The 25269-nt window shown below is 49.2% G+C and overlaps 2 protein-coding genes across 2 annotated transcripts in view; both read left to right on the top strand.

The window, feature by feature from the left end:
- Positions 1-1814, top strand: part of TANGO2 (transport and golgi organization 2 homolog) — a 46891-nt gene extending 45077 nt beyond the window's left edge. Inside the window, exon 8 of the mRNA XM_007957960.2 lies at positions 1694-1814. Within this exon, the coding sequence (XP_007956151.1) occupies positions 1694-1814 (121 nt within the window). The remainder of the gene's footprint in view (positions 1-1693) is intronic.
- A 17316-nt stretch (positions 1815-19130) lies between these two features.
- Positions 19131-25269, top strand: part of DGCR8 (DGCR8 microprocessor complex subunit) — a 62986-nt gene continuing 56847 nt past the window's right edge. Inside the window, exons 1-2 of the mRNA XM_007957959.2 lie at positions 19131-19850; positions 20344-20503. Coding sequence (XP_007956150.1) covers positions 19131-19850; positions 20344-20503 — 880 coding nt within the window. The remainder of the gene's footprint in view (positions 19851-20343; positions 20504-25269) is intronic.

The raw sequence follows: 25269 nt of genomic DNA, 5'->3' as shown, positions 1-25269 counted from the left end.
GCTCAGTGAGCCTCGTGATCCCACGTGCACAGGTGCTCTCCTCCCTGGGCCCTGCCACGGCGAGCCCAGAGTCTGATAGGGGCCCACAGCCAGCACATGTAGACAAGGACCAATGCCATCTGGTACCTCTACAATGGCACACACACATTTGGTTACCAGGTTCATGTGAATGGATGTGCTACCCTTATGAATGGGGTGACATTCAACATGCAGTGCCTGGTCCTTCTTGTCCCAGCAGGTAGGAGGGAATGGGTGTCACCCACCTCACTGCAGGAGAAGAGGGTCATTTTCCCCAGGGAGGCTGCACAAGGGCAGGGCGGGGCATGGCATGCTCACAGCCCATAGCAACCTCATACTGCCTGCTAACCAGGTGCCCTGTGGTGGAAGTCCAGCCTCCAGCTCAGTACCCTCAGGGGAGAAGGAGCAGTTTTACAGGCAAGGGGACAGGGCCAGAGAGACAGATGCAGGAATGCCTGAGGACCCAAGTGACTGTTAGGGCTACAAGCCGAGTGCTCAGTCCTCCAGGAATGATGGCTACCAGAGCCTTCTGGCTGGGGACAAAGACAGCAAGCAAGGCCAAGCACACTGCCTGGGCGGTGGCTGGGCTAACTACTGGCCCTTGCCGTCCTCTTTGGGCGTGAAGTCATGATCTCCCTCCAGTCCGTCATCTGTCACAGGCTTTTTTGCTTTACTAAGCTATCTGTGCTGTGGACCAGTGTGTATAAGGCAGCTCAATGTGTCTGCTCCCGACTGGGTGCTGAGCACTGGGATCTAACCAAATAGACCCTCCGTCTGCTCAGTGATGCTTCTACACCCACCCTGTGTGTCAGCTTGTGCTGGGACAGCTCATAGAGCCACTGACAGGACCCAAGAGAAGGACTCACTGAATATTGGGAAGAGCAGCACCAATTTAGACCAGTAGTGGGGAAGGAGGGCAGAGAGGAAAAATGGTACTTTCCTGAAATAGGGTAGGAAAAGGCCCCAAGACGTGGAGAACTTGGCTTGTGTAGAGAACTGAATGTGGCCTGGGTGGCCAGGATACAGTACTTAGTGTGGGCAGTGGTGACAGCAAGGTGGAAAGTGGCAGTGGCTAGAGGCTACAGCAACCCCAGGGTGGAGGAGCTGGGCTTTGCCCTCACGGCCCAGGGAGCACAGCAGGGTTCTGAGCATAGAGGTGGCATCTTCCACAGCACAGATAGCTTAGTAAAGCAAAGAAGCCTGCGACAGATGACGGACTGGAGGGAGATCATGACTTCACGCCCAAAGAGGACGGCCAGGGCCAGTAGTTAGCCCAGCCACCGCCCAGGCAGGTAGCTCTCTAGCTACCATGGGAAAGTGGGGGCGATTGAGGGCTCATGCTGCCCTGGGAGGGCGTGGGCAGGTCAGAGGTGTTCCGAGGTGGAGGCAACAGGCTCAGTGAAGGGTGGGGCTTGGCATAAAGCCCTGGCAGGTCCGTGAGGCCTGCTGGGAAGTCACAGGTCACGCTGGAGGGGAGGGGTAGTTAGAGCGCCAGGCTCAGGGCCCAGAGCCCCTGGATGAGCTCCTCTGCTTCCCCAGCGCTAACCCACCTCACCCCAGGACTCGTGCCCAGCATAGGCGCAGTGGGGTGGGGGCTGCTCTCTGCTGCGGCTCAGCGGCTGGTGGGGAGGCACCGAGAGCAGCCCGGGGAACGTGAGCCTGTGCTCTCTTTCAGAACCAACACAGTCATCCTGGTGGATGCGGAAGGCCACGTGACCTTCACGGAGCGCAGCATGCTGGACAAAGACCCCACCTGCTGGGAGACCAGCACCCATGAGTTTAAACTACAGAGCTAACCCCACCTGTGCAGATAGGACCCTCCACATCACAGCGTACCACCCATGAGAGACTTGAACAGCGTCCCTAGGACCAGGGCCCTCTGATTTGTGCATTGCCTCTTCCGTCTCCCCATGGCCAACTTGGGATCCGCCCTTATGCCAGATGGGGAGTGACAGTGTCTGACACCCAGGTGTAGGGCAGGCACAGGTCTGCTGTGCATATGTGAATGGGCCTGCCTCTGGGCACATACATGCACACTCACCCCCCCCACCCCACCCCCACCCACACATACACACTTATACACACAAGGCACACTTATACACACACCATGACACACACAAATGTACAAATGTGTACATACTCATGCATTCATACTCATGGGGACAGACACACATGTGTCAATGTGGTAGAGGCATACCTCTCATACCACATATGTTCTGGCCAGCGGATCTTTGCTTTGGTCTAAACTACAAGAGAAAATTTTTATCTAATGGTGGCCCTTCCTCCTTGGCATGTAGGACACATGCAATTTCTGACAACCAGACCTGCTCTGAGAGTGGAGATGGGCCATGATTCGAGTGAGGTGCAAGGAAGACCCAAGAAAAACCCACTCTCCAGAACAGTACAGCCTGGTTGGGGGATCTAGTGGTCCCGTATGCTCTAGGTGGTCTCATGTGCACTGGGTGGTCCATTGTGTGCCCTTGAGGTCCTGTGTGCCCCAGGGCACCCCTCCAGCCTCTCACTCCAGCTCCTGCTCATTCGAGTGGGGGTTGGATATTCTGAGGTAGGTCTCACCAAGAAGACACATCCTGTCATTTCCCCTCTCCTTCTTGGAGAGTCAAACTTCACTGGCATCCGAACTTCATCAAAATGGGGACTTGAACATAAGTTTTATTGGTAATAAAACTCCGATTGAGGCTGTGCTGAGTACATGTATTTCAGGGTCCTGCACAGTGTGATGAGTGACAACTAGAGCAATTTTGTGCAAGGGGACAGTTCTCACATCTGTACCCTGTTGTCCTGCTGTCCTGGCACTCCCCGGGGGCTTCTTTCCTGTGGGAACTCCTTCTGCAAGTACAGACACCTGTACCCGGCTCTGTGCACTGAGCTCTGTGGCCTCCTGAGCACTGTGATGGAAGCCAGCCGGTCAGTGTGTCCAGAGCCCATCTGTCCTTGGTCAGAGGCCGGATGCTAGAGAGCTCATGTGTGTGGGGCAGGCTACTCCACCACCAGGGCCTCTTGTGCCTGGCTGAGGAGCCAGAGGTTTCCCCTGGGTGGCAGTGGGGGGCCCCATGAGGGTCTTGTGGAGGAAGCAGGGGCTGCAGGAACTAGGGGTGCAGGGACTAGGGGGTGCAGGGACTAGGGGTGCAGGGATGGTGGTTAAGTAGAGGCTGTGTCTCAGCCCCAGAATCCCTAGTGCAGGGCAAGCCTTTGAGGGCTTCTGTCCCAGCCATGGCCAAGCATAAGGGGGTCTCACTTCTCCTATGCTAAGCCCCAGACCCTGCTCTCTGAGCAGTTGCCAACTGGAGCTTGTCAGGCCACGTGAGCGTGGTCTGGAGTGGGCCCTGCACCCTTAAGCAAGAGGAATTTCTGGTCCATCTGGGGAGGAGCAGGGTGTGGACTTGCCTCCTCACCCTTTCCCCTTCAAGCCCCAGACCACCCTTCAGGGACCTGAAGCTTTCCTTGGCTTTTTTTTTTTTTTTTTTTTTGAGTTGATGCATTTATTCCAAGTAATTAACACATTAAAAATAAAGTGAAAATTGTTCAAGCCAATGCATAAATTCTCCAATCTTTCTAACAAAATGTGCAACCCAAAACACCACACTGTGGTAGACATAACTTGGAAAGGGGAGGGGGAGGGTAGAGGAGGAGAAGACGGTCCTGGGTGGTGCAGTTAAGCAGCCAGCTATGAGCCAGAAGGTCGGCAGTTCAGATCCATCCAGAGGCGACTTAGAAGACGTGCCTGGCAACCTGCTTCAGAGAAGCCCCAGCCTCACAGACCCTGTGGAGCAGTTACGCTCTGCACACCTGGGGCTCCACCAGCCAGAGTCGACGCCATTGACTGCCAGCAGGAGCGACAGGAGGGGAGATACATAGGCATTTGTGAAAGAGTAAGTCCAGTCCCAAGACAAGTTTCAGATCTTGCACCTCTTCAGAGCAGAAATGGCTGCTGAACAAGTTCACACGGAGTGTCACTGGGTCACAACAGTGAAGAGGCCGTTTCAGAAGTAGAAGGGTCTTGGAAGTGTAGACTCCTGGCATCAAGCCACAAAGGAGACTTCCTGATTTGTTGTCTTCTAAATGTGAGTCTGCTAGATTCTCTGCCGTGCTTGTTGAGGCCATTCCCAAATGCAGGACCATCCCAAGAAAGGCAGCAATCGGTGCAGCGTGGGGCCAAAAAGCCTTGGGAACTGAACAGTAAGCAAATGAGCTGCCCACACTGCATGGCCAACCTTGTGTCATTTTCGACTCAGCAGTACTTGATGCGTTCCAGCCCCTTCAGATCAAAGGAAAGCTCCAGATACCACAGAATGTGTGGATGAGCCAGGCTCTGAGCTCTGCACACCACCCTTGCGGCTGCACGGCTGCGGATCTATCCTTGGTGACTGGCCCATGGGCACCAGTGCCCCGTGAAAGCACCCACCCCTGGGCCAGGCGCCTCCCAGGTGGGTCAAGCAGGTGCTGGTGAGCATTACCGGGCTGGGCTGCAAACCATTCTGAAGAGCCTTCCACCCATTTGCTTCTGCGGGACCCACCAGGCCTTCCCAGGGCTCCAGATGGCCTGGGCCTCCTCAGGAAGGGACAGCTAAAGAAGCAGATTCTTTTGTGATCCTCCTTTTACAGACGAGGAAACTGAGTCCTGGGAAGACCAAAGACATGGCCCTTTGTCTCAGAGTAGCTGGGAGAGGCACAGCCCCAAGCCTGGGTGGAGCAAGATGGAGAAGGAGGTTGGCACCTGAACTGTGGGTCTGTGGTCCTCCCACACCTGAGTCTTCCCATGCCACTTGGCGTCCCTCCCACTACACTCTCCACATGGCAGCCCCCAGGGCCTTTACACCGCTGTTCCCCTCTGCCTGAAGAACTCCCCTAGATACCCAGGCTGGCTCCCCCTCACTCTGCTGCTGCAGTCTCAGACACACACCCCACTTAAAGTTAGTTGCAGGCTTCCCTGCCCTCACCATGCTTACTTTTCCACACAACAGGCAGCACTGCCTGACATGCTACACATTCTTGTGTGTATCCCAATGCCAAGGGCAGGTCAACTTTTGAGTCAAGGGTGGTGGTGCTGATGCTTCCTGTAAAAAATGGCAGTATGGGGGCCTCTTAACTCCTCGTCTAACATCACAGGGGGAAGAAGAGAATCATTATCAGCATCAACAGCCCAAAGCTGTTTGCTATAAAGCAGAGATCAGACATACCTCCACCTTCCAACCATTTCTTTGACCAATCCTGATACCAGCTGTCCTTCACTCAACACTCTCTACTTCTCTGCTGGGTTTGATAATTCATTGCAATGACCACACACAACTTACAGACCAAACTCACAGTTACAGGATTCATTAGGGAAGCATTCAGAATCAAAAATGACTCAGGATATAGTTCTTCGATCAGGACATACTCTTAGCAATGCCCACAGGTAGGTTTCTCTCTGGACCTCACCTGTCACCCGTTGGCCTGGCCTCTGCCCTGCTCAGGCAAGTGTTAGGAAAGTTTTTGGCTCTGCCAGTAAGTGCCCAGGGGCACCCCGCTCTGCCAGGAAACCTCCTGCCTGAAGGTGCCCAGCTTGCTTGCTCTGCATCAGTGCACCCATTGTAAGTGCCTTGCTCCATGGGCTGGGAAGCACACTGTGCTGTCACGTGCTGGCTTCCTGGTTCCACTGCCACCATTTCTCTGCTGCTGCTTCTCAACATCTTGCTCCATCTCCAGTGTTACAGCATCTGTCTCTGCCTCCTGGGTCTAGCAGGTTCTCAGCTCAGGGACCCTGGGTCCAAAGGACACATTCCAATCCTGCTGCAGTTTTGTGGTGATAGTAAGGTACCCCCCTGTCCACTTCTGGGTAGTTGCCTAGTATGATGGCAAAAGTGATCAATTCCCTCTTAAGGGTCTCATACAACTTATTTTCATGGTCCCATCACCACAAAAGGAGCTCTGGTGGTGCAATGGGTAAAGCAGCTGCTAACCAAAAGGTCAGTGGTTCAAACCCACTAGTTGCTCCACAGAAGAAAAGATGAGTCAGTTAGCTTCTGTAAAGATTTATAGCCTTGGAAACCCAATGGGGGAGTTCTGCTCTGTCCTAAAGTTTCGCTATGAGAATCAACTCACTGGCAGTGACTTTGGTTTTGTAATCTTCATAAGAGTGCCATGCATCTTACTTGCATTATTAGCAAGCTATCCAATCCCGTTGGTGGGCTACAAGCACCTCATTTGCATAGATAGTCCCGCCCAGTCATTTGGGCGATTTACAAGACCATAGTGAGAAAGGCCATATCAAAGCAATCCAACACATTGCACTGTCTTATTTAGGCCAGTCTCTTGCAGCAAGGCCCTGTTAGAAGGCCTGTAGAGATGGATGCATTGTAGAAATGCTTTGGGGACATAACCTAGGACCTGAATTCCAGTGTGGCCTGGCCAGTCCTCTGTGCTCATTACCAGCCATGTCTGATCCCTGAGTCTCCAACATGGCTCCCCTTCTCTCAGTGGATGGGGAACTCATCCCTATTTCTGGTGCCCCTTCCCAGATGAACCAGGTTTGCTTTCTGGGCTCTGACACAGCTGAACTGAGGAGTGCTGGCTGGGCAGTTGGAGGGTTAGCAGCGTGTGAGCAAACCCAGCCAGCCCAGTAATGCAGCACAGACTCTCATATCCCCTCATGGCAGCCCTGGCCTCCTGGCCTCCTACCTGCAGGGACCCCCACCCACCCACCCAAGACTCTATCTTTTGGCCTCTGCCAGCAAATGGCATGGTCCAGGCTGTTCAGCAGGGACCTGGCTCACAGATGAGCTGGGCTGAGGTGAAAAACAGGAGTCCTGAGGGGAAAGGATTCCTGCCCCAGACTGGACTGGTGTTCCAGCTTCCAATTGAGTGATTTTTGTTACTGAGACCAGAACCAGACAGGGCTTATGGACAAGGGCTCTGGGTAGAGCTCTTTGTCCATCGCCTGGTCCGTCCAGTGGGTCTGACTGGGGACAGTGGAGTCCCCAACTCATTGAACAACACAACGTGGAGAGGTCACTACCGGATGATGTGCTGAGTTCCAATGGGCTCTGACTGGCAATGAGCCACGGCCAGCAGCCGGACCAGTTCTCGGGAGGCTGAAGTCTCCTGGTGGAGCCCAGGAGCCAGACCCACGTAGGGGGAACAGTGCCTGCTGTGAGGTGGCTGGTGCTGACCACAGGGACAGTCAGGTGAATAGCAGGGAGCAGGAAGGGAAGAAAGGGTCTCTGGGCAGGCTCCTGGGGTGGGGGCTCCATCTTCATCACCTCCACCATCTCTCCTCCTCCTCCCTTTTCTAAACTTTTTTTTTTAAAAAAAATAATTGGAAAAAAAAGTAGAATTCCTGTATACCCTTTGCCCAGCTTCCCCAAATGTTAACACATAACCTAACCACAGAGACTGATCATAAACCAGGAAATTAACATCAGCCCAATCCTTACAACCAATCTACAGACCTTATTTTAATTTTACCAATTGTCCTACTTATGTCTCTTTTCTGGGCCAGGATCCCTCGTTATATCATTGCATTTAGTTGTCCCATCTTCAATCTAAAGGCTGTTCTTCAGTCTTTCTTTGAATTGATCTTCACACTTTTGAAAAGCACTGGCCAGTTATTTTGGGTTTGGCAGCCAGTTATTTTGGGTTCATGTGATCTTTTTTCATTACATTCAGACTTTACCTTTTTGGCAGAAATACTCATGTGATACTATATCCTTGTTGGGAAGTCCACAGTTTGTCCCTTCATGTTTTTTTTTTTTTTTTTTTTTTTTTCCTTTCCTTTTTTTAAATTGATGTTTTGGGTTGAATTGTATCTTCCCCAAAATATGTTTTAGAATCTTAACCCCTATACCTGTAGACTGGTGCTCTAGTGGCATAGCACCTACAGCATTCTACTACTACTAGACGACGGAAGGTTGGCAGTTCAAACCTACCTGCCAGTCTGCAGAAGGAAGACTGGGCAATCTACTTTTGCAAAGATTTATCACCTCAGAAACCCAAAGGGGGGTCTCTATGTCGGAATCAACTCAATGGCAGTGCTTGGTTTTATACCTGTGGACATCATTCACTGTTAGAAATAGGGTTTCCTTTGTTATGTTAATGAGGCCACCTCAGTGGAGGGTGTGTCTTAAACCTAATCACTATCGAAATATAAAAACAGGAGAAGACATAGGGGAAAGATAGGTGCCTCCTGCAGACTGCCAAGGAAGGAAGGAAGGCCAGGGCCACAGAAGCTGAGATGGTATCTACCCCTAGAGTAGACAGAGAACATTCCCCTAGACCTGGTGCCTTGATTACAGACTTCTAGCCTCATGAACTGTGAAATAATAAAGTTGTGTTCATTAAAACCACCATGGTAGTTAAGGTTATGTGTCAACTTGGCTGGGCCTGGTTGAGTGGCTGGACAGCTGGATGTGATATTCTCTATAATGACACTGGTAATCAGCTCCATGATGGAATCTACTGTGAGCAGCTGAGTAGCTGCCTTAAGGATGTGCTCTGCTCCCAGCATATAAGAAGCAGCTTTAGGAATGGTCTGTAGCTTTTGGCACATTGGAATCCTGCATGTAGCCCAGTTGTCATTCAGCAGCCTGCCATGTTTCCTGCCGATCTTGGGACTGTCTCTGGACTTGAACTAGTAAGTCTGCCATGTTGTTTGGTAATATCAGCACTATGCCTTTTTACCTGTCGACCTTGGGTTTGTCAGCCTCAGCAGCCAGCAGCTGCCTGAGTGAAGAAAGCCTCCAGCTTCAGTGGGCCGGGAGCAAGAGGCGGAACTGAAGCTGAAGATTGGAGATTGAGGGGCTTTCACACAGCCCCTAGAGGCTGGCACTTTGAACTTGGCCTTCTAGCCTCCTAAACTGTAAGAGATCAAACTTCTGTTTGTTCAAATCACCCCTTTGTGGTATTATCTGTTAGAGCAGCACGAAGTAACCCAAACAGAATATGGTACTGAGAGAGTGGGGTGCTGCTCTGACAGATACCGAAAATGTGGAAACAGGAGTGGAGTGAGATAGTGACAGCCTTACCAGCCCATGGAGCAAGAAGCTGAGTGTCTTTTGGACAGGAGGATTCCTGGTAGAATGGGTTGCCTTTGGGTACTGATTGGCAGAAGCTGAGAGACCAAGGAGGCAGGAAGCAGAGTTGCCTCAGCCTCAAATGGTAAGACTATAGCCTCTGAGGGTGGAACAGCCACACTCCCCTAGGATTCAAAGAGTCAGACCTTCACCAACTTGGTTCTGGAATGTGGTGCTGCTCATTCATGTGGGCCAATGGGATGGGGCCATAGCCGCTGCCTAAGAGTCCCGGGCGGAATTAAGAGTGAGGAGGCAGGGCTCCTGTGCCCTAGAGGTAGAGGAATGGGGGCCTGCCAGGCCAAGGAGGGGAGGTCACCACTCAGATGAACTAGGGGACTAGAACGATTCAATGAAGGAGATCTGTACAGGCGCCAAGTTGACAAGTGGTGGAATTGTGGTAGTTAAGGGTATGTGTCAACTTGGCTGGGCCTGGTTTTCAGTGGCTGGCCAGTTGGATACAGTTATTCCCCATGGTGAGACTGGTCATCAACTCCATGGTGGAATCAACTGGAGCAGTTCAGTAGCTGTCTTAGGCATGTGGTCTGCTTCCAGCATATAAGGAGAAGTGTTGAGAAAGGTCTGTAGCTTTTTGGCACGTTTGGAACCTGCACATAGCCAAGTCTTCATTCAGCAGGCTGCCAACTTTCCTGCCAATCTTAGAACTGTCTCTGGACTTGAACTAGTGTCCTGCCATGTTGTTTGGTAATATTGGGACTGTGCCATTTTATTTATCGCCCTTGGGCTTGTTAGCCTCAGCAGCCAGCGGTTGCCTGAGTGAAGAGGACCTCTAGCTCCAGTGGGCCGGAAGCAAGATGCAGAGCTGAAGCCCAAGGCTGAGGGGCTTTCACCCAGCCTCTGGAGCCTGGCACTTTGAACTTGGACTTCTAGCCTCCAAAACTGTAAGGGAATCAACTCCTGTTTGTTAAAGCCATCCCACCTCTGGTATGTCTGTTAGACAGCATAAAGTAACCAAAACAAGCACCTAGTTGTGATATTTCTGTTACAGCAACAGTAACAAACTAAGACAATTAGGTACAATAATGCAATGCCCACATTTAACTTGTACAACTTGATACATTTGGACATGTATATATACACTTGCTGGTATATACTTGGTTAAGGCCATGTCTGTCTAGTTTCTTTCTACTGAAATGTTACTGTTTTCTTTTTGTAATTAGTAAGTATCTTGGGGGCAAACTTTGCAACTCTGTAAAAACTTGTTTCTCATACTTTGCTCACTAAGTTTAGCTTCTGTGGATGATTTCTCCCTTAAAGGTTATTGGCAGTGTTAGATGTCATCAAGAAGTGGTTGTGACTCCTAGCGACACTACTTACAACTGGGTCCTGTGCATCCCAGCAATCCTTGCTATGCTTGAGCCTATCATTGCAGCCACTGTGTCAATTCATCTCCATGAGGGTCTTCCCTTTTTGCGTTGACCCTCTACTTTACCCAGCCTGATGTCCTTCTCCAGGGACCGGTCCCTTCTGACAACATGACCTAAGTATGAGAGATGAAATCTGGCCATTTTTGCTTCTAAAGGACATTCTGGCTGTACTTCCTTCACTACAGATTTGTTCGTTCTTCTAACCATGCGTGGTACATTCCGTATTCTTTGCCTACACCACAATTCAAATTTCAAATTCAAAATGTAGTGACCACCAAATGGGAGATGTTTCTTTTTGAATCAGTCCTTTTACATTTATATCTAAGGAAGAGGTGACCCTTCACCATTTGTTTATATTTTTTTAATTCTTAATTAATGCTTTTGATTAGACTACTATCTAGTGCCTATGTGAAGGAGCTCTGGCAGTATAGTGCCTAAGGCATTTGACTGCTAACCAGAAGGTTGGCAGTTTAAAACCACCAACCACTCTGCAGAAGGAAGACTGGGTAATCTACTTTTGTAAAGATTTACCACCTCGGAAATCCAAAGGGGCTCGCCATGAGTCAGAATCGACTGGATGACAGTGAGTTTGGTTTTGGTTTGAGTGCCTAAGCGTATGTACCATCGTGACCACACAGTCAACTGGAAATGGGCCCTGATGCACAAAGCAGCAAAAAAAACACCCAGAGCGCAGTTAGCTCCTCCGCTCCCCTGTTCCCAGCATTCTCCGCGTTTCTCTTGCTCCGCTGTTCCCAGCGTTCTCTGCGGCCACCACCCTCGCCCTGTCAAGCCCCAGCCTTCCCTCGTCCATCCCCCCCCCTCCCGGCGGCTATCCTTAGCGCAGCCGCAACCTCAGAGCCAGGTCCCGCCTGTGCGGCCATGCTATTGGGTCGCGCACGGAGGCCGCGAGCGCCCTGCGCCACCGATTGGCGATCTCTGTAGCCCGCTCCACGACTCCCCCAATGCGGGGCGGTGGCGTGCTGGGATTGGCCGCATGTCGGGAAGGCCCGCCCTCCGCTCGCCCGGCGCGGTAGACGGGTCCCGCCGATCGGAGAAAGAGGTCCTGGATGGTGCTTTTTGGATAGCAGTGGCGGCTGAGCTGTGAGGGTTTCCCTGCTGTGGTCGGGCTACGGAGGCTCTGGCAGGTCGCGGGTGCCTGAGGTAGGTGCGGGGCGCGAGGGGCGCCCCGCGAGCCGGGCGGGCGGGCGCTGCGGCCTGCGCGAGGGCGCGCCCTTCCCTCCCTCCCGGTCTCTTGCCGGGCCACAGGACGAGGCGGGATGGGGCGCGAGGCGGGCCCAGCCACGCGGAGCCCCGGCCTTTGTGAGGCAACATGGCGGCCGGGGGCGCGGGGCGGGGGCCCCGCCGGGGGGATCCGGAGTGGGGCACCAACCCAGGGCACGGGCGCCCGTTGCTCTCCGCCAGGGTAAACAGCCATAGTGTACAGAGGCCCCGCGCTCTGTGGGCCCGAAGCCGCAACAGCGCTTTTCAGGCGGGAAAGGCATGGACATGGGCAGTGCTCGCCCGGAACGCTGCCGACTTTAAATGCAGTTTGGGAGATCCGAGAAGTCGCCTAAGTTCTTTTCTTCCCCAAATGTTCATCGATTAAGTGGCGTATAGATCGTGGGGATGTGATTTTATTGTAACAGTTAGTGTGGTAGAAAAATAATGGCAAGTGGCAACCTGTTGATACCAATACTTGTCAAGTGCCACCCGCTGGACTTGGGTTGCTCACGGTAGGAACTTGATTTTCTGTCTTGCATGTTTGCATGCACCTTGACACCCCGTGCACGGGCGTTTGGTCTCGGGCTGTTACCCGTGAGGCAAACACTAGACCCTCTTTTCCTGGCTCCAGGGCGGACTCCCAGTGGGAGAAGCGGCCCCCACCCCGCTGTAGGCCTTCACTCAGTAAAGGGGGTGCATGACCAGTTGGCAGTGCCCAGTGCCGCCTGTGCGTCCAGGCTGTGAGGTCTGTTGGAGGAATGGATGAGGTCATACTGCTGCTGGGTTGGGCGGGAGGCTGCACCAGGAGAGGCTTGACCATAAGGCAGCAGCCACAGCACTGAACCATCTCAGTCGGAGCCTGGATGCCAGCTCAGCAAATGGACTCCGAGGAAGGGCGCTGCCCAAGCCTGTTGGCTTTACCTTGTGCCAGAGATCCAGGGAAGCCTACTATGAGTCTGCGGCCAGCTCACGGCTCAGTTGGGGAGGCAGGGCTTGCATCTGTGTGTTCAATAAGCTGCAGCAGTAGTGAGGCTGAAGAGAGGGGAAACCAGCCTTAGAGCCCTTTATTCAGCCCAGGCACGTGCAAAACATTTCCAAGGTTTTTTTTGTTTTGTTTTGTTTTTTATAGTCTTCTTGGTGATTGTGGGGTAGGGAATGGGATTCTGTTCCGTTTGCTCGGTCTCAGCTTCTTGTGTGTGTAGCGCCCCTGCCCCGTTGGTGATCCCATCCAGCCTGGTGGCATCAGTGCTCCAACCCTGGCTGGCTCTGAGTTCCAGCCTCGCGTGTCAGCTGCCTCTTCCACATCTCCACGTGTTGCTTTGATACCTATTAAAATTCCAAACCCATGGTCATCAAGTTGATTCTGACTCATAGCGACCCTATAGGATAGAGTAGAACTGCCCTACAGGGTTGCCAAGGCTGTAAATCTTTATGGAAGGTTTATGTAAAAAAAAAAAAATCTTTATGTAAATCTTTGTGACTGCCACATCTTTCTCCCAAGGAGCAACTTGGGGGTTTAGAGTTCCGACTGTTGGGTTTGCCGCTGAGCTCTTAACCACCACACCACTAGGGCACCCCTCATCTTCATCCACTCCAGAACACTCCTCATGCCATCTTCAGCACATGACAGCTATTTCCTTCAGTTTGGAGTCACCCTGCTTTCTTTTTCTTACATTTTCATGCAGTCCTCAGGAAGCCCCATTGACCTCACCTTCTATCTGTTTTCAGTATTTGACCATTTCTCACCATCTCCAACTTACAGTCCTGGTCCAAGCAAGCCACCTGGTGAGTCTCTTAATTCTTCCTGGTCCTGTCTGTCCCCCAGGCTTCTGTAGACACAAAGTGACCTTTTTAAATTGCAAGATAGAATACAACCAGAGCAACTTCAGCCCTTCCTAGCTGTGTGACCTTGGGCAAATTGCTTAACCTTTCTGGGCTTAATTTTTCTCTCACAGTACTGTGTGAGAGTTGGGTGAATTTAAATATATAACATGATTAGAACAGAGGACCTGGCCAAGAGTTGTCTGTGATTGCTGTCACTGGGGGCATGTGACATCACTATTTGGATCCTCCTGTCCAGTGGCCTGTTTCTCTGAAGATGAGAGCCAGCGTCCTGACCCCACTTGTTGTTGCTTAATTAGTTTCCTGCTTCCCCCTTGCTCATGCTACTCCAGCCAGACACACTACACTCTTACCTAAGACCTTTGCTCTTATACTTCTGCCCATCTCCAGCTCACATACAGCTTCCTCTCTTCTGTCTTCACATGGGGCACTGGCTATGAGGCCTTCCCTGCTCCCCCTTTCTGAAGCTGCCTTCCCTTCCCCAATCCCTTCCTGCTTTATTTTCTCTTGAACACTTTTCAGCATGTGACACAATCCATATATTTCTTTTTAAAGTAATACTATATTTTCAGTGAAGGTTTGCACGGCAATTTAGGTTCCCATTCAACTATTTCTACATAAACTGTTCAGTGACATTGGTTACGTTCGTTGCAGCGTGGGACCATTCTCATTATTTCCATTGTGGTAGCTCCGTTTCCGTTTGTCTAGTTTCCCTGTGCCCTTACTTTCTCACTTTTAAAAAATGTAATTGTTGACCGTTTGGTCTCATATAGGTGGGTTTTTCCATTTATTTATTTATTTATTTTTTACAGGAGCACAGTACTTTCGGGTGAATTTCATTATTTTGTGAGCCAGTCTGTTATTTAGTTACAAGGTGACCTCAGGGATTAGTTTCAGTTCAAAGTTTAAAGAGTATCTCACGGCTGTAGTCTAAGGGAATCCTTCAATCTCAACCAGTCCAGTTAGTCTTTTTTTTTTTTTTTTTTAAAGGGATTTGAGGCTCTGTTCCACATTTTTCTCCCATTCTATCAGGGTCCATCTCTTGAAGCTCTGATTAGAATGGTTGATAGTGGTAGCCGGGCATCATTTATTTTTTCTGGTCTCAGGTAGATGAGGCCATGGTTTGTGTAGACTGTTCTATAGACCAGCCTTTGCTTTCCTTCTTTCTCTTTTGCTACTATGAGTAGAAACCAATAGTTGTATCTTAGATGGCTACTTGCAAGCTTTTAAGACCCTGGACATTGCTTATCAAACTAGGAACATAATTTTGTAAATGATACTATGCCACTAGACCAAGATGTTTCATGACACCATGGTCCTTAGCCTTCAAACCCAGAGAACCAATTCCACAGGGTGTTTGGTTATGTCTAAGAAGTATCTATGACAGTGGCCCTTATGTGCTTTATTATGTATGTGAATATATGTGCGTATAGTCTCATGTTGTTGTTGTTATGTGCCATCGAGTTGGACCCAACTCATAGCAACCCCTCCTTGGGTTTCCGAGGCAGTATCACCATGGAAGTAGATTGCCCCATCTTCCTTCCGAGGAGTGGCTGGTGGGTTTGAACTGCCAGACTTCTGGTTAGCAGTCAAATGCCTTAGGCACTACGCTACCAGAGCTCCTATATAGTCTCATAGATGCATATAAATATGCACACATCTATGGGTACATACACCCACATGCACACACACACACACACACACGTAGGCATATACAAACAAAAACCAAACTCACTGCTGTGGAGTCGATTCTGACTCATAGTGACCCCTATGGGTTTCCGAGGCTCTAAATCTTTATAGAAGTAGATTGCCCTATCTTCCTTCTGCAGAGCAACCAGTGGGTTTGAACTGCTGACCTTCTGGTTAGCAGGCAGAACTGCTTACCTATGCACATATATGTTGCAAATTCACACATATACCCACAGATATTTTTTGGTTGTTGTTGCTATTGTTTGAAAATTATATAGTAAAACCTGAGAAAGCTGGAACCGGTGTAAGACAGAAACTTGTCAGAAGGAAAATGCAAATATTTTCCATTGAAACGAGCAGTAGAAAATTGGTAAAACTGTATCTTGTCAAAGGTGGAAAACTTGCAAGGTCTGGATAAACAAGGTAGTCCCTTGGAGTCACAGGTTTTACTGTTTATTCCATAGCAGTTATCACCAGGCCCTTTTTTCTTATGTACATTTTAGTGACATTGTTTACCTTCATCAACTTGTGTATATTTCACTGGCATTTGGTATTATTTTTCCCATCACCAAAAAATAAGTGTGTACTATCTAGAGAGGGAATGCCCCTCTTCCCTTTCCCAACCCTTGTAACCACTAATAAGCATTAGTTTCTGTATATTTACCTGTTAGGTTGTCGTTTCATAAAGTGAGAACATACAATATTTGTTTTTCTGTGATTGATTTATTTCACCCAACATGTTTGCCAAGTTCATCAGTGTTCCAGGCTATTTAGGGGATTCATTTTCGTTTATCACTGAGTAATAGTCTGTTGTACTTATATACATTTTACTTACCCATTCATCCACTGATGGGCACTTACGTTGTTTCCATCTTTCTGCTGAATGTAAATAGTGCTGCGATGAACATAAGTGCATGTGACTGTATCGCTTCTGTTAGATCCTAGGAACAGAATCACGTTTTTCTTAATTACTATTTGTCTCTCCCACTAACCATGAGCTCTGTGAGGGTAGGGACTTTGTCTGTGTCCTCAGCATCTAGAATGGAGTGTGCCATATGGAAGGCATCCAGCAAACGTTTGTTGAATGAGTAGCGCAGACTTGCAGAGGAAAAATAAGGCATTTACTCCAAGATGACCCCACTTCTGGGCTCTGAGCCTGGAGTTTCTGCTCTCTGGGACTGGGCAGGTTTTCTCTGCCCACCCTCTGCACCTCCTTCAAGGTCTCACTTTATTAGTTATTGTCACGATCGTCTTTGCTCTTTGCTTCTACTCTGGTTGCTGCTTAGTTTGCTACCCTGGTGGCAGCTTTCCCCATCCGATATTTCTGTTTGTCTCCAGTCCTTCCACTTGGTTGTACCTTCTTCGTTTTTGCTTCTTCTGCCCCCAGAATCCTGGTTCATGGACTGGCTTTCTCTAGTCTGCAAACTTACCAGGTGCTGAGTCCACTGAGGAGTGATTGGTCCTGGTCTCCCTCACGTTCTGTAGCACTGGGCATGCTGACCTGTTTGTCCTTCTTGGAAATGATTTTTCGGTTGCTGGGATACCAGCCTTACCACGCTATGCATTCCTATAGCTACAACCTTCTTAGCATTTACTGCAGATCTAAGCATGACATTATTTAGGTGCCATATTTCCTGGATTCAAAAGTACACCCTTGATGTCTGTGTCTCTGGGGAGGAGTACCAAAGCAAAACCCCAAAGCCACTGCTGTTGAGTTGATTCCGACTCACAGCAACCCTGTCAGACAAAGTAGAACTGCTTCATAGGGTTTCCAAAGTTATAAATCTTCACAGAAGCAGACTACCTCCTCTTCCTTCCATGGAACAACTGGTAGGTTTGGACTGCTGACCTTTTGGTTGGCAACTGAGCGTTTTAACCACTGTGCCACTAGGGCTCCCTAGCTGGGGTATTGCATTCGGGAATGCTAGAACATTTTAGAATCTAGCAAATAGAGTGTCAGCACAGTAGTTATTGTCCTGTGTCTGGCCTTGTGTATGGGGACCTTGTCTCGTTCATGATAATGCCTCTCTCAGAGTGGATGTTCAGTGAATTTTTATTTTTCTAACATTGTGTCCTCTTTAAAATACAACAACCACGCTCTATCCCTTCATTGTAAATGTCTTAAAACTGTGATGTTTGCTTTCTTCTTTCCCTGCTCCAGCTGCCACACATGGATGTATGCATGGCATGTGCATGCGTGTGTGTATGTGCCCCGGAGGAGTGTGTGTGCATGTCTGCATGTATCTTCTCCCAGCTCTGACCAGTGCCCCCACCCCTTTTTGGGTTTTCTGTCTGCTTGCTTTGACCTGCCTTCTCAGCCTCGAGTCATCCCTTTTTTCGTGCTTCTTCTGTGCCAAAGCTTCCCCGAGTTTGTCTTCAGCCGTCTTCTTGGTCTGTGTCCCTCTCTGGGTGGCCTCCCTCCGGTGTTTTGATGACTGTCTCCTCACGGATGCATTCCGGCCCTTCCTCTCTGGGCCATCACAAGTCTAGAGCTGTGGTTTTGGCACCTGTTGAACAGGCCCAACTGGAGAGTCCGTCCATTCTTCTCTCCATGCTTCTGCCTGGAGGGTGGAACGCAGGTGTCCATGCAGGGAGAAGTCTTCTTCCTCTCTGGTTCCTGCTTTTGTCCCCCTCCTCAGACTGTCATCAGTCAGCGAGTGTCGTCCGTTCTGAGTTGTCGCTACGCGTGACTTCCTGCTCTTCTCAAGCCCTGTTGCCAGGGTCTCTCTTACACTTGTGTCATCTGGCCCAAAAAACCGCTCCTCATGCTTTGGGCATACTGCCACCTGAGCCTCGTATGAATGTCCATAGGGCATCTCCTTGCTACAGTAGAGACCTAATTGTGGCCCCCAAATTGCTTCACCACTGGTGGCCGGTTACTGCTCCAGCTTGGAGCCAGGCTCCAGTCCCTCCACTGGCTACTCCCCCTGCCTGGACTCCAGTTGTCTCCTGAGGCTCCTTCCACAATCCCGGGCAGGCCGCCTTCCCACGGCCCCTCGCCCACCTCCTCTGCTGGGAACAGCACCATGTCACCACCTCTGGTGATCTCGGCACTCTGCATCACTGCCCCTCGTCCACGTGCCACCTTGTGGGTCCAGGAAAGGCCTGGGGTCCCAGGGGTAGCAGAGCGCCGGGCTGTGCCTCTGAGGCCCCTAGTGCCGCAGAGCTGAGCTGAGGGTCCTGCGCTCACCCTCTACTGACCCAGCCCTTGCAGGTGAGTGGATTGATGTTGCTCTGATGGCCCAAGGGAGGCCACACCCCTTGTGTGTGTTCTGCAAAGGGCGACCTCACATCGCATGCTTACTTACCTAATAAACTAAGTCAGGAGAATGCTGAGGTGAGGTGCAGTGTAATTTTTAAAATGCTTTTTGAGCCTTAAGATGATACCATTTTTGTACTTCTGAAGTTAGGATTAAAATGGATAATAACACGTTTAACTTTGGACTTAAATTATAAATTAGGTTCTGAAGAAAAAAAGTACAGTTACTTTGTTCTGATTTTTAAAAGGTTCTCTTAGACAGCATTATTTTAAGTCATCATGCTGTTAATAGCACCTGATTCTTAATTCAGTGCCAGGAAAGCGGAAGTTTTCTGTCATTTTGTGATGATGTTTTTAAATTTCTTTGCAGGTGGAAGAAGAAAGGCGCCACTTTGGCATGAAGACAGACTCGCTTAGTCGTCAGTCATTTAAGCTGAGTGCATTGTGATTTCCAATAATTGAGGCAGTAGTTCTAAAAGCTGTCTACATTAATGAAAAGAGCAATGTGGCCAGCTTGACTAAGCCGCCAGCGTGTGCAGCGCGGGCAGGACGGCACCCGGGTCTCGGCGGACTTGTGCATGTTAGCTGTTAGATTTATGTAAGGGTTTTTAAAACTCTGGTTTTTAAAATAGTTTTACTGCTTTTAATATGGAGACATATGAGAGGCCCTCTCCTCTCCCGCGTGAGGCCGCAGGAGAAGCGATGATGGAGAGCCGAGCTTGCCTCTTCCGAGCGCTGCCCCGTGAACAGTCTCCACCACCTCCCCTGCAAACGTCCAGTGATGCAGAGGTAATGGACGTTGGCTCTGGTGGTGATGGACAGTCCGAACCCCCTGCTGAGGACTCGTTCAACTTCTACGGAGCTTCTCTTCTCTCCAAAGGATCCTTCTCTAAGGGCCGCCTCCTCATAGACCCGAACTGTAGTGGCCACAACCCACGCACCGCCCGGCACGCACCTGCGGTCCGGAAGTTCTCCCCTGATCTTAAGTTGCTTAAGGATGTAAAGATTAGCGTGAGCTTTACCGAGAGCTGCAGGAGTAAGGACAGGAAGGTGCTGTACACAGGAGTGGAGCGCGGCACTCGGGCAGAGTGCGGTTTTGTCCTTAGTCCTGTCAGTGGAGACGTGCATGCTTGTCCCTTTGGCGGGAGTGTTGGTAACGGGGTAGGAATAGGGGGTGAGAGTGCTGATAAGAAGGATGAGGAGAATGAGCTGGATCAGGAAAAGAGAGTGGAATATGCAGTGCTCGATGAGTTAGAAGATTTTACTGACAATTTGGAGCTAGATGAAGAAGGAGCAGGCGGGTTCACGGCTAAAGCAATCGTTCAAAGAGACAGAGTGGACGAAGAAGCCTTGAATTTCTCCTATGAGGTATGTCGGTAACCCCTCCTTTGGAGGGCTTTTAGCAAAACTCAAAGAGGTGTGTGGGAATCACAGTGCCTTTTAAAAGCTGACATTGCAGAGAGAGACAAAAAAAAACCTAGGAGGTGGAATAACAAGGTGGGAAAGAGAAATACAAGGAGTCCAGGTTTTAAACATTTCTAATTGTAATGAGAAGTTTGGCTGATAAGTTGGCTCTTTACCGCCTTTCCCAAAACGGAGTTGGAAGGTGTTGCTGAGAGCTGCTCGCTGGGGCGTGCACACCTGGACTCGGGTGTGTTGGCTTTAGTTGTTGCTTTCATTCCATTTGCTTTTCAGATACTCATGCACCATAAAGGCACACCTAGGGCCCCCCTTGAAAATGACCCATGTTGTGTCCATTCTTGTTAATGCTGCTAATCTTGCCCGTGGTGCAAGAAGTCCTGCCTCCGTCCTCGAGGTACAGGGGCCTGGGGTCATGGTATCTTAACAGTGTGTTTTGCAGGATGATTTTGACAATGACGTGGATGCTCTGCTGGAAGAGGGCCTATGTGCTCCCAAAAAGAGGCGAATGGAGGAAAAATACGGAGGAGACAGTGACCATCCATCCGATGGAGAGACAAGTGTGCAGCCAATGATGACCAAGATTAAAACAGTGCTCAAAAGTAAGTCAGTGGTTAGAAAATAGCATTTCCAGAACAGTAGGAGTATGTTGTTGTTGTTGTTAGGTGCCATCGAGTCGGCTCCGACCCACAGCGACCCCGTGTCCAACAGAACACCACACTGCCCGGTCCTGCGCCAGCCTCACAGTCCTTGCTGTACCTGAGCCCATTGCTGCGGCCGCTGTGTCAGTCCATCTCATTGAGAGTCTTCTTTTTCGTTGACCCTTCACTTTACCAAGCCTGATATCCAAGAAACTCACTGCCATTGAATTGATTCTGACTCATAGTGACCCCCATTGGGTTTCTGAGGTGGTAAATCTTTACAGATGTAGATTGCTCCTTCTTCCTTCTGCAGAGTGGCTGGTGGGTTTGAACAAACAGCCTTCCAGTTAGCAGTCAGATGCCTTAGGCACTGTACCAGAGCTCCTTACAGGTTTTGTGTGTGTGTGTGTGTGTGTGTGTGTAAGAAAATTGCTTCATTAATTTTAGGCAGTTGTCATATGTTTGAGGGCAGGATAGTCATGGCTGAGTCTTCTGAGAGTTCTCATCTGATGGAGAGAAAACAGACAAGAGCCAAGGCAGCACCTAAACACAGTGAACCAGGTGCAGATCATGGTCTATGCTGTGAAAACCACCGAGTGGGCCAGCATCCTGCAGTGGAACATAGCGGGGGCCTGTAACACGGAAGGGATTATCTTAAGGGTCACGTTGGTGCTGAGCCCAGGGAGGGGGTTTTGAGAGGGTTAAAAATGGACCCCCAAGGAGGGACATTGGTGCTGAGCTTGGAAGATGAAAAGACTGGCGGTAAGAATGTCTGGAGGACAGAATTGTGGAAGCTCAGTGAGGTGACAGGTGATGGTGAAGGGTCTCCAAATCACATCCAGAGCTCTGGATTTTATATGCTGTGTGGCAAGCAACTATTAGTGTGTGTCATTGAGTTGGTTCTGACTCATGGTGACCCTGCTTGACGGAATAGAACTGCCCTATAGAGTTTCTTAGTCATCTTTATTGGAACAGGTGCCTGGTATTTTCTCTTGCAGAGTGGCTGGTGAGTTTGAACTGCTGACCTTTTGATTAGCACCCAAGTACTTAAGTGTTGCACCACCAGGACCTGATGGGAAGCCACTAGAAGCGTGATTAGAAAGCACCACTCTGGCAGCTGCCAGATGGGGTGGACTTTGGGTAGGCAATGGGAGCTTCTGCAGAGAGGTGGCTGTGTTCAGAGGTACAGGTGATACACAGGACCTGCATTCATTGTGGATTTGGGGACCACAGGGAGAGAAATTGGAAGATACCAGGTAGTGTCTTTTGTAGCTCTGGTGGATGGCAGTACTGCTGTGGGGACGGATTGGGAGTCTGTTTCTCTCTGTACTGGCTTGAGGAGCAGTGAGAATCCTGGGAGGTGTTGGACTGAGTGGTTGGGTAATGGAAAGTGAGGCGCTAAAGAGACGTGTAGGATTCATTGCCACACAGGTGACCCCCTGGACTGAGGGTGTGGGTGCAGGAGGCGAGGAGGTAGAGGGGGGTCGAGAGCCAGGGGAGCCAGGGAAGGATGTGTGGGGTCCCGGGCTGCTGAGTGAATGTACCAGCAGTGGTGGTGTTGCACGTTATGCCCACGGCAGCTACTGTTTGAACAGGAGGAGTGTGGGATTTGTGTGGTCGTGAACAGGGTGAACCTGGAGTATTTGGAATTTGGAGCAGGCCCAGGGTGAGTATGTCGGTGCCTCTGGAAGGTTTACTTTGTGGTTTCAGCAGTCTCACTTTTAGCAGATGAGCCCGTGTTCTTCCTGAGCAGCCTACGTGTTTGCAGTAGATCTGACTGTGACTACCACTGCACCTACCGGCCCCTGGCTCTGCCCTAGGCAGTGCTACGCCTTGCCCTCTGCAGCTCCTCTCCTTGGCTCCGCCTTCCTTGCAGGCTGCCCATTGAGTCTACTTCTCAGGCCTTCTGCTCACATACAGACACAGCTACATGTCTGCTGAGCTCTTCAGAGGGACCGGGAAGACTTTCTCACTGCTAATTTTAGACCAGGGTGTTTTCATGGCATAGTGGTTAAAGCATTCGGATCTTAACCAAAAGGTCAGTGGTTTGAACCCATCCACCACCCACTCCATGGGAGAAAGATGAGGCAGTCTGCTGCTGTAAAGATTTATAGCCTTGAAACCCTGTGGGTCAGTTTTACTCTGTCCTGTAGGGTTACTGTGAGTCTGAATTGACTCAGTAGTAGTAGGTTTGGAATTTTAGACCATTTGTGGATATGAATATACTCTGGTGGTGCAGTGGTTAAGGCACTTGGCTGCTAACCAGAAGGTCAGTGGTTCGAACCTACCAGCTGTTCCACAAGAGAAAGATGAGGCAGTCTGCTTTCGTAAAGATTTAGAAACAGTTCTACTCTGTCCTATAGGGTTGCTGTGAGTCAGGACTCCCTCAATGGCAGTAGCTTTGGTTTTTGTAGATTAAGATCCCATGTTCCCATTTGTGTTTGTCTCATTGGCTTCTCCTGACTTAGCCCAAAGCTAGTGTAAGGCAGTTCCGTTTTGGACCATGCCCAAGGGAGGAGAGTGGTTGAAAGTATCATTGGACTTCTGCCGAGCAGCACTGGCTCCAGAAGGCTGTCTGTGACAGCAACTGTGCCCTTCTCCGCTCAGTAACGGCCTGTGTGCAAGGCTGTCAGGGCGTGTGGCCAGGTCCTTTGGGTGGAGTTTGTCAGGGTGGTGCCAGTTGTCTTTCCTATGAGACACTGACACTTTAAACAGTTTATTGTTTTTTCTTTTTAGCTAACACTCCCTGTTTTCTTTTTGTTTCTAAATTTCTGATTTGTTCAAAATACCTGTAAGAAAATCAGATTTGAGTTCAGTCCTTGCACGGTGCTTTTCTCGCAAGCACGTCTGCCAGGATGTCCATCTGTGCTGTGTTCAGTATTCTCTGCCAGCACTACAATTCAGATGCATCAGTGATTCGTGAGTCTTCTTCATTAATTGTCCAGCTTTCACATACTTACCAGCAGTTGAAGAGACAGTGCTGTGGGTTAGGTGGGCCTTAGTCCTCAAAGTGACATCTTTGCTCTTGAACACTTTAAGGAGGTCCTTTGCAGGAGATTTGCCTCATGCTGTACAGTGTCTCGTTTCTTGACCACTGCTTCTGTGGGAGTTGATTGTGGATCCAAGTAAAATGATATCCTTGACAACTTCAGTGTTTTCTCCATTTATAATGATGTTGCTTATTAGTCCAGTTGTGAGGATTTTTGTTTTTTTTATGTTGAGGTGTAATCCATATTGAAGGGTGAAGTCTTTGGTCTTCATCGGTAAGTGCTTCAAGTCTTCACTTTCTGCAATCAGGGTGGTGTCATTTGCATATCACAGGTTGTTAATGAGTCTTCTTCTAATCTTGATGCCACATTCTTCTTCATATAGTCCATCTTCTCAGATTATTTGCTCAGCATACAGATTGAATAAGTGGTGAAAGGATACAGCTCTGATACACACCTTCCCTAATTTTAAACCATGCAGTATCCCTTTGTTCTGTTTGAACAGTTGTCTCTTGATCTGTGTACAGGTTCCTCACAATTAAGTGTTCTGGAATTTCCGTTCTTCACATCGTTGTCCATATTGTGTTATAATTCACACAGTCAAATGGCTTTGCATAGTAAATATAACACAGGTAAACATCTTTCTGGTATTCTTTGCTTTAGCAGTGATATCCCTTCTTACACATCCTCTTCTGAATCTGGTTTTAATTTCTGGCAGTTTGCTGTTTTTTAATTATTTTTAGCAAAATTTTACTTGCATGTGACAGTAATGATATTATTCAATAATTTCCATATTCTTTTGGATCACCTTCCTTTGGTATGGGCACAAATAGGGATCTCTTCTAGTCGGTTGGCCAGATAGCTGTCTTTCATATTTCTTGGTGTAAATGAATGAGGGTTTCCAGTATCACATCCGTGTGTTGAACATCTCAATAGCTATTCTATCAGTTCTGGAGCCTTGGTTTTTCGTCCTTTCCTTCAGAGCAGCTTGGACTTTTCAGTACCATTGATTCTTGAACGTATGCTACCTCCTGAAATAATTGAATATTGACTGATTCTTTTTAGTACAGTGACTATGTATTCCTTCCATTTTCTTGTTTTGGTTACTTTGTGCCACTCTAACAGAAATACACCACAAAGGGGTGGCTTTCACAAACAAAAGTTTATTCTTTTACAGCTTTGGAGGCTAGAAGTCTGAGTTCAAAATGCCAGGCTCTAAGACAGAAAATAACACATGCTGGCGAGGTTATGGAGAGATTGGGACTCTCCTACACTGCTGGTGGGACTGTAAAATGGTACAACCATTGTGGAAATCAGTACGGAGATTCCTTCAAAAGTTGGAATTAGAAATACCATCTGATACCAGCCATTCCATTACTAGGTATATGCCCTAAAGAAGTAAGAGCCATGACAAGAACAGATATATTCACACCCATGTTCATCACAGCACTATTTACAATAGCGAAAAGATGGAAACAACCTAGGTGTCCATCAACTGAGGAATGGATAACCAAACTATGGTACATACACACAGTAGAATACTATGCAATGCTAAAGAATAATGTAGAATCTGCAAAACACTGCATAACGTGGATGAACTTGGAGGACATTATGCTGAATAAAATAAGTCAATCACAAAAGGACAAATATTATATTAGTCCGTTATTGTAAAAGTTAAGGAAAGGTTTATATATGGAAGGAAATTTTCTTTGTTGGTTACCAGGGGTGGGAGGGTAGGGT

Source organism: Orycteropus afer, unplaced genomic scaffold (assembly GCF_000298275.1).
Source record: "Orycteropus afer afer isolate SDZICR_OR568_19922 unplaced genomic scaffold, OryAfe1.0 scaffold00829, whole genome shotgun sequence".
Taxonomy (NCBI): Eukaryota; Metazoa; Chordata; class Mammalia; order Tubulidentata; family Orycteropodidae; genus Orycteropus; species Orycteropus afer.
Note: the sequence above shows the minus strand (reverse complement) of the source record. Positions and strands in the feature narration are given on the sequence as shown.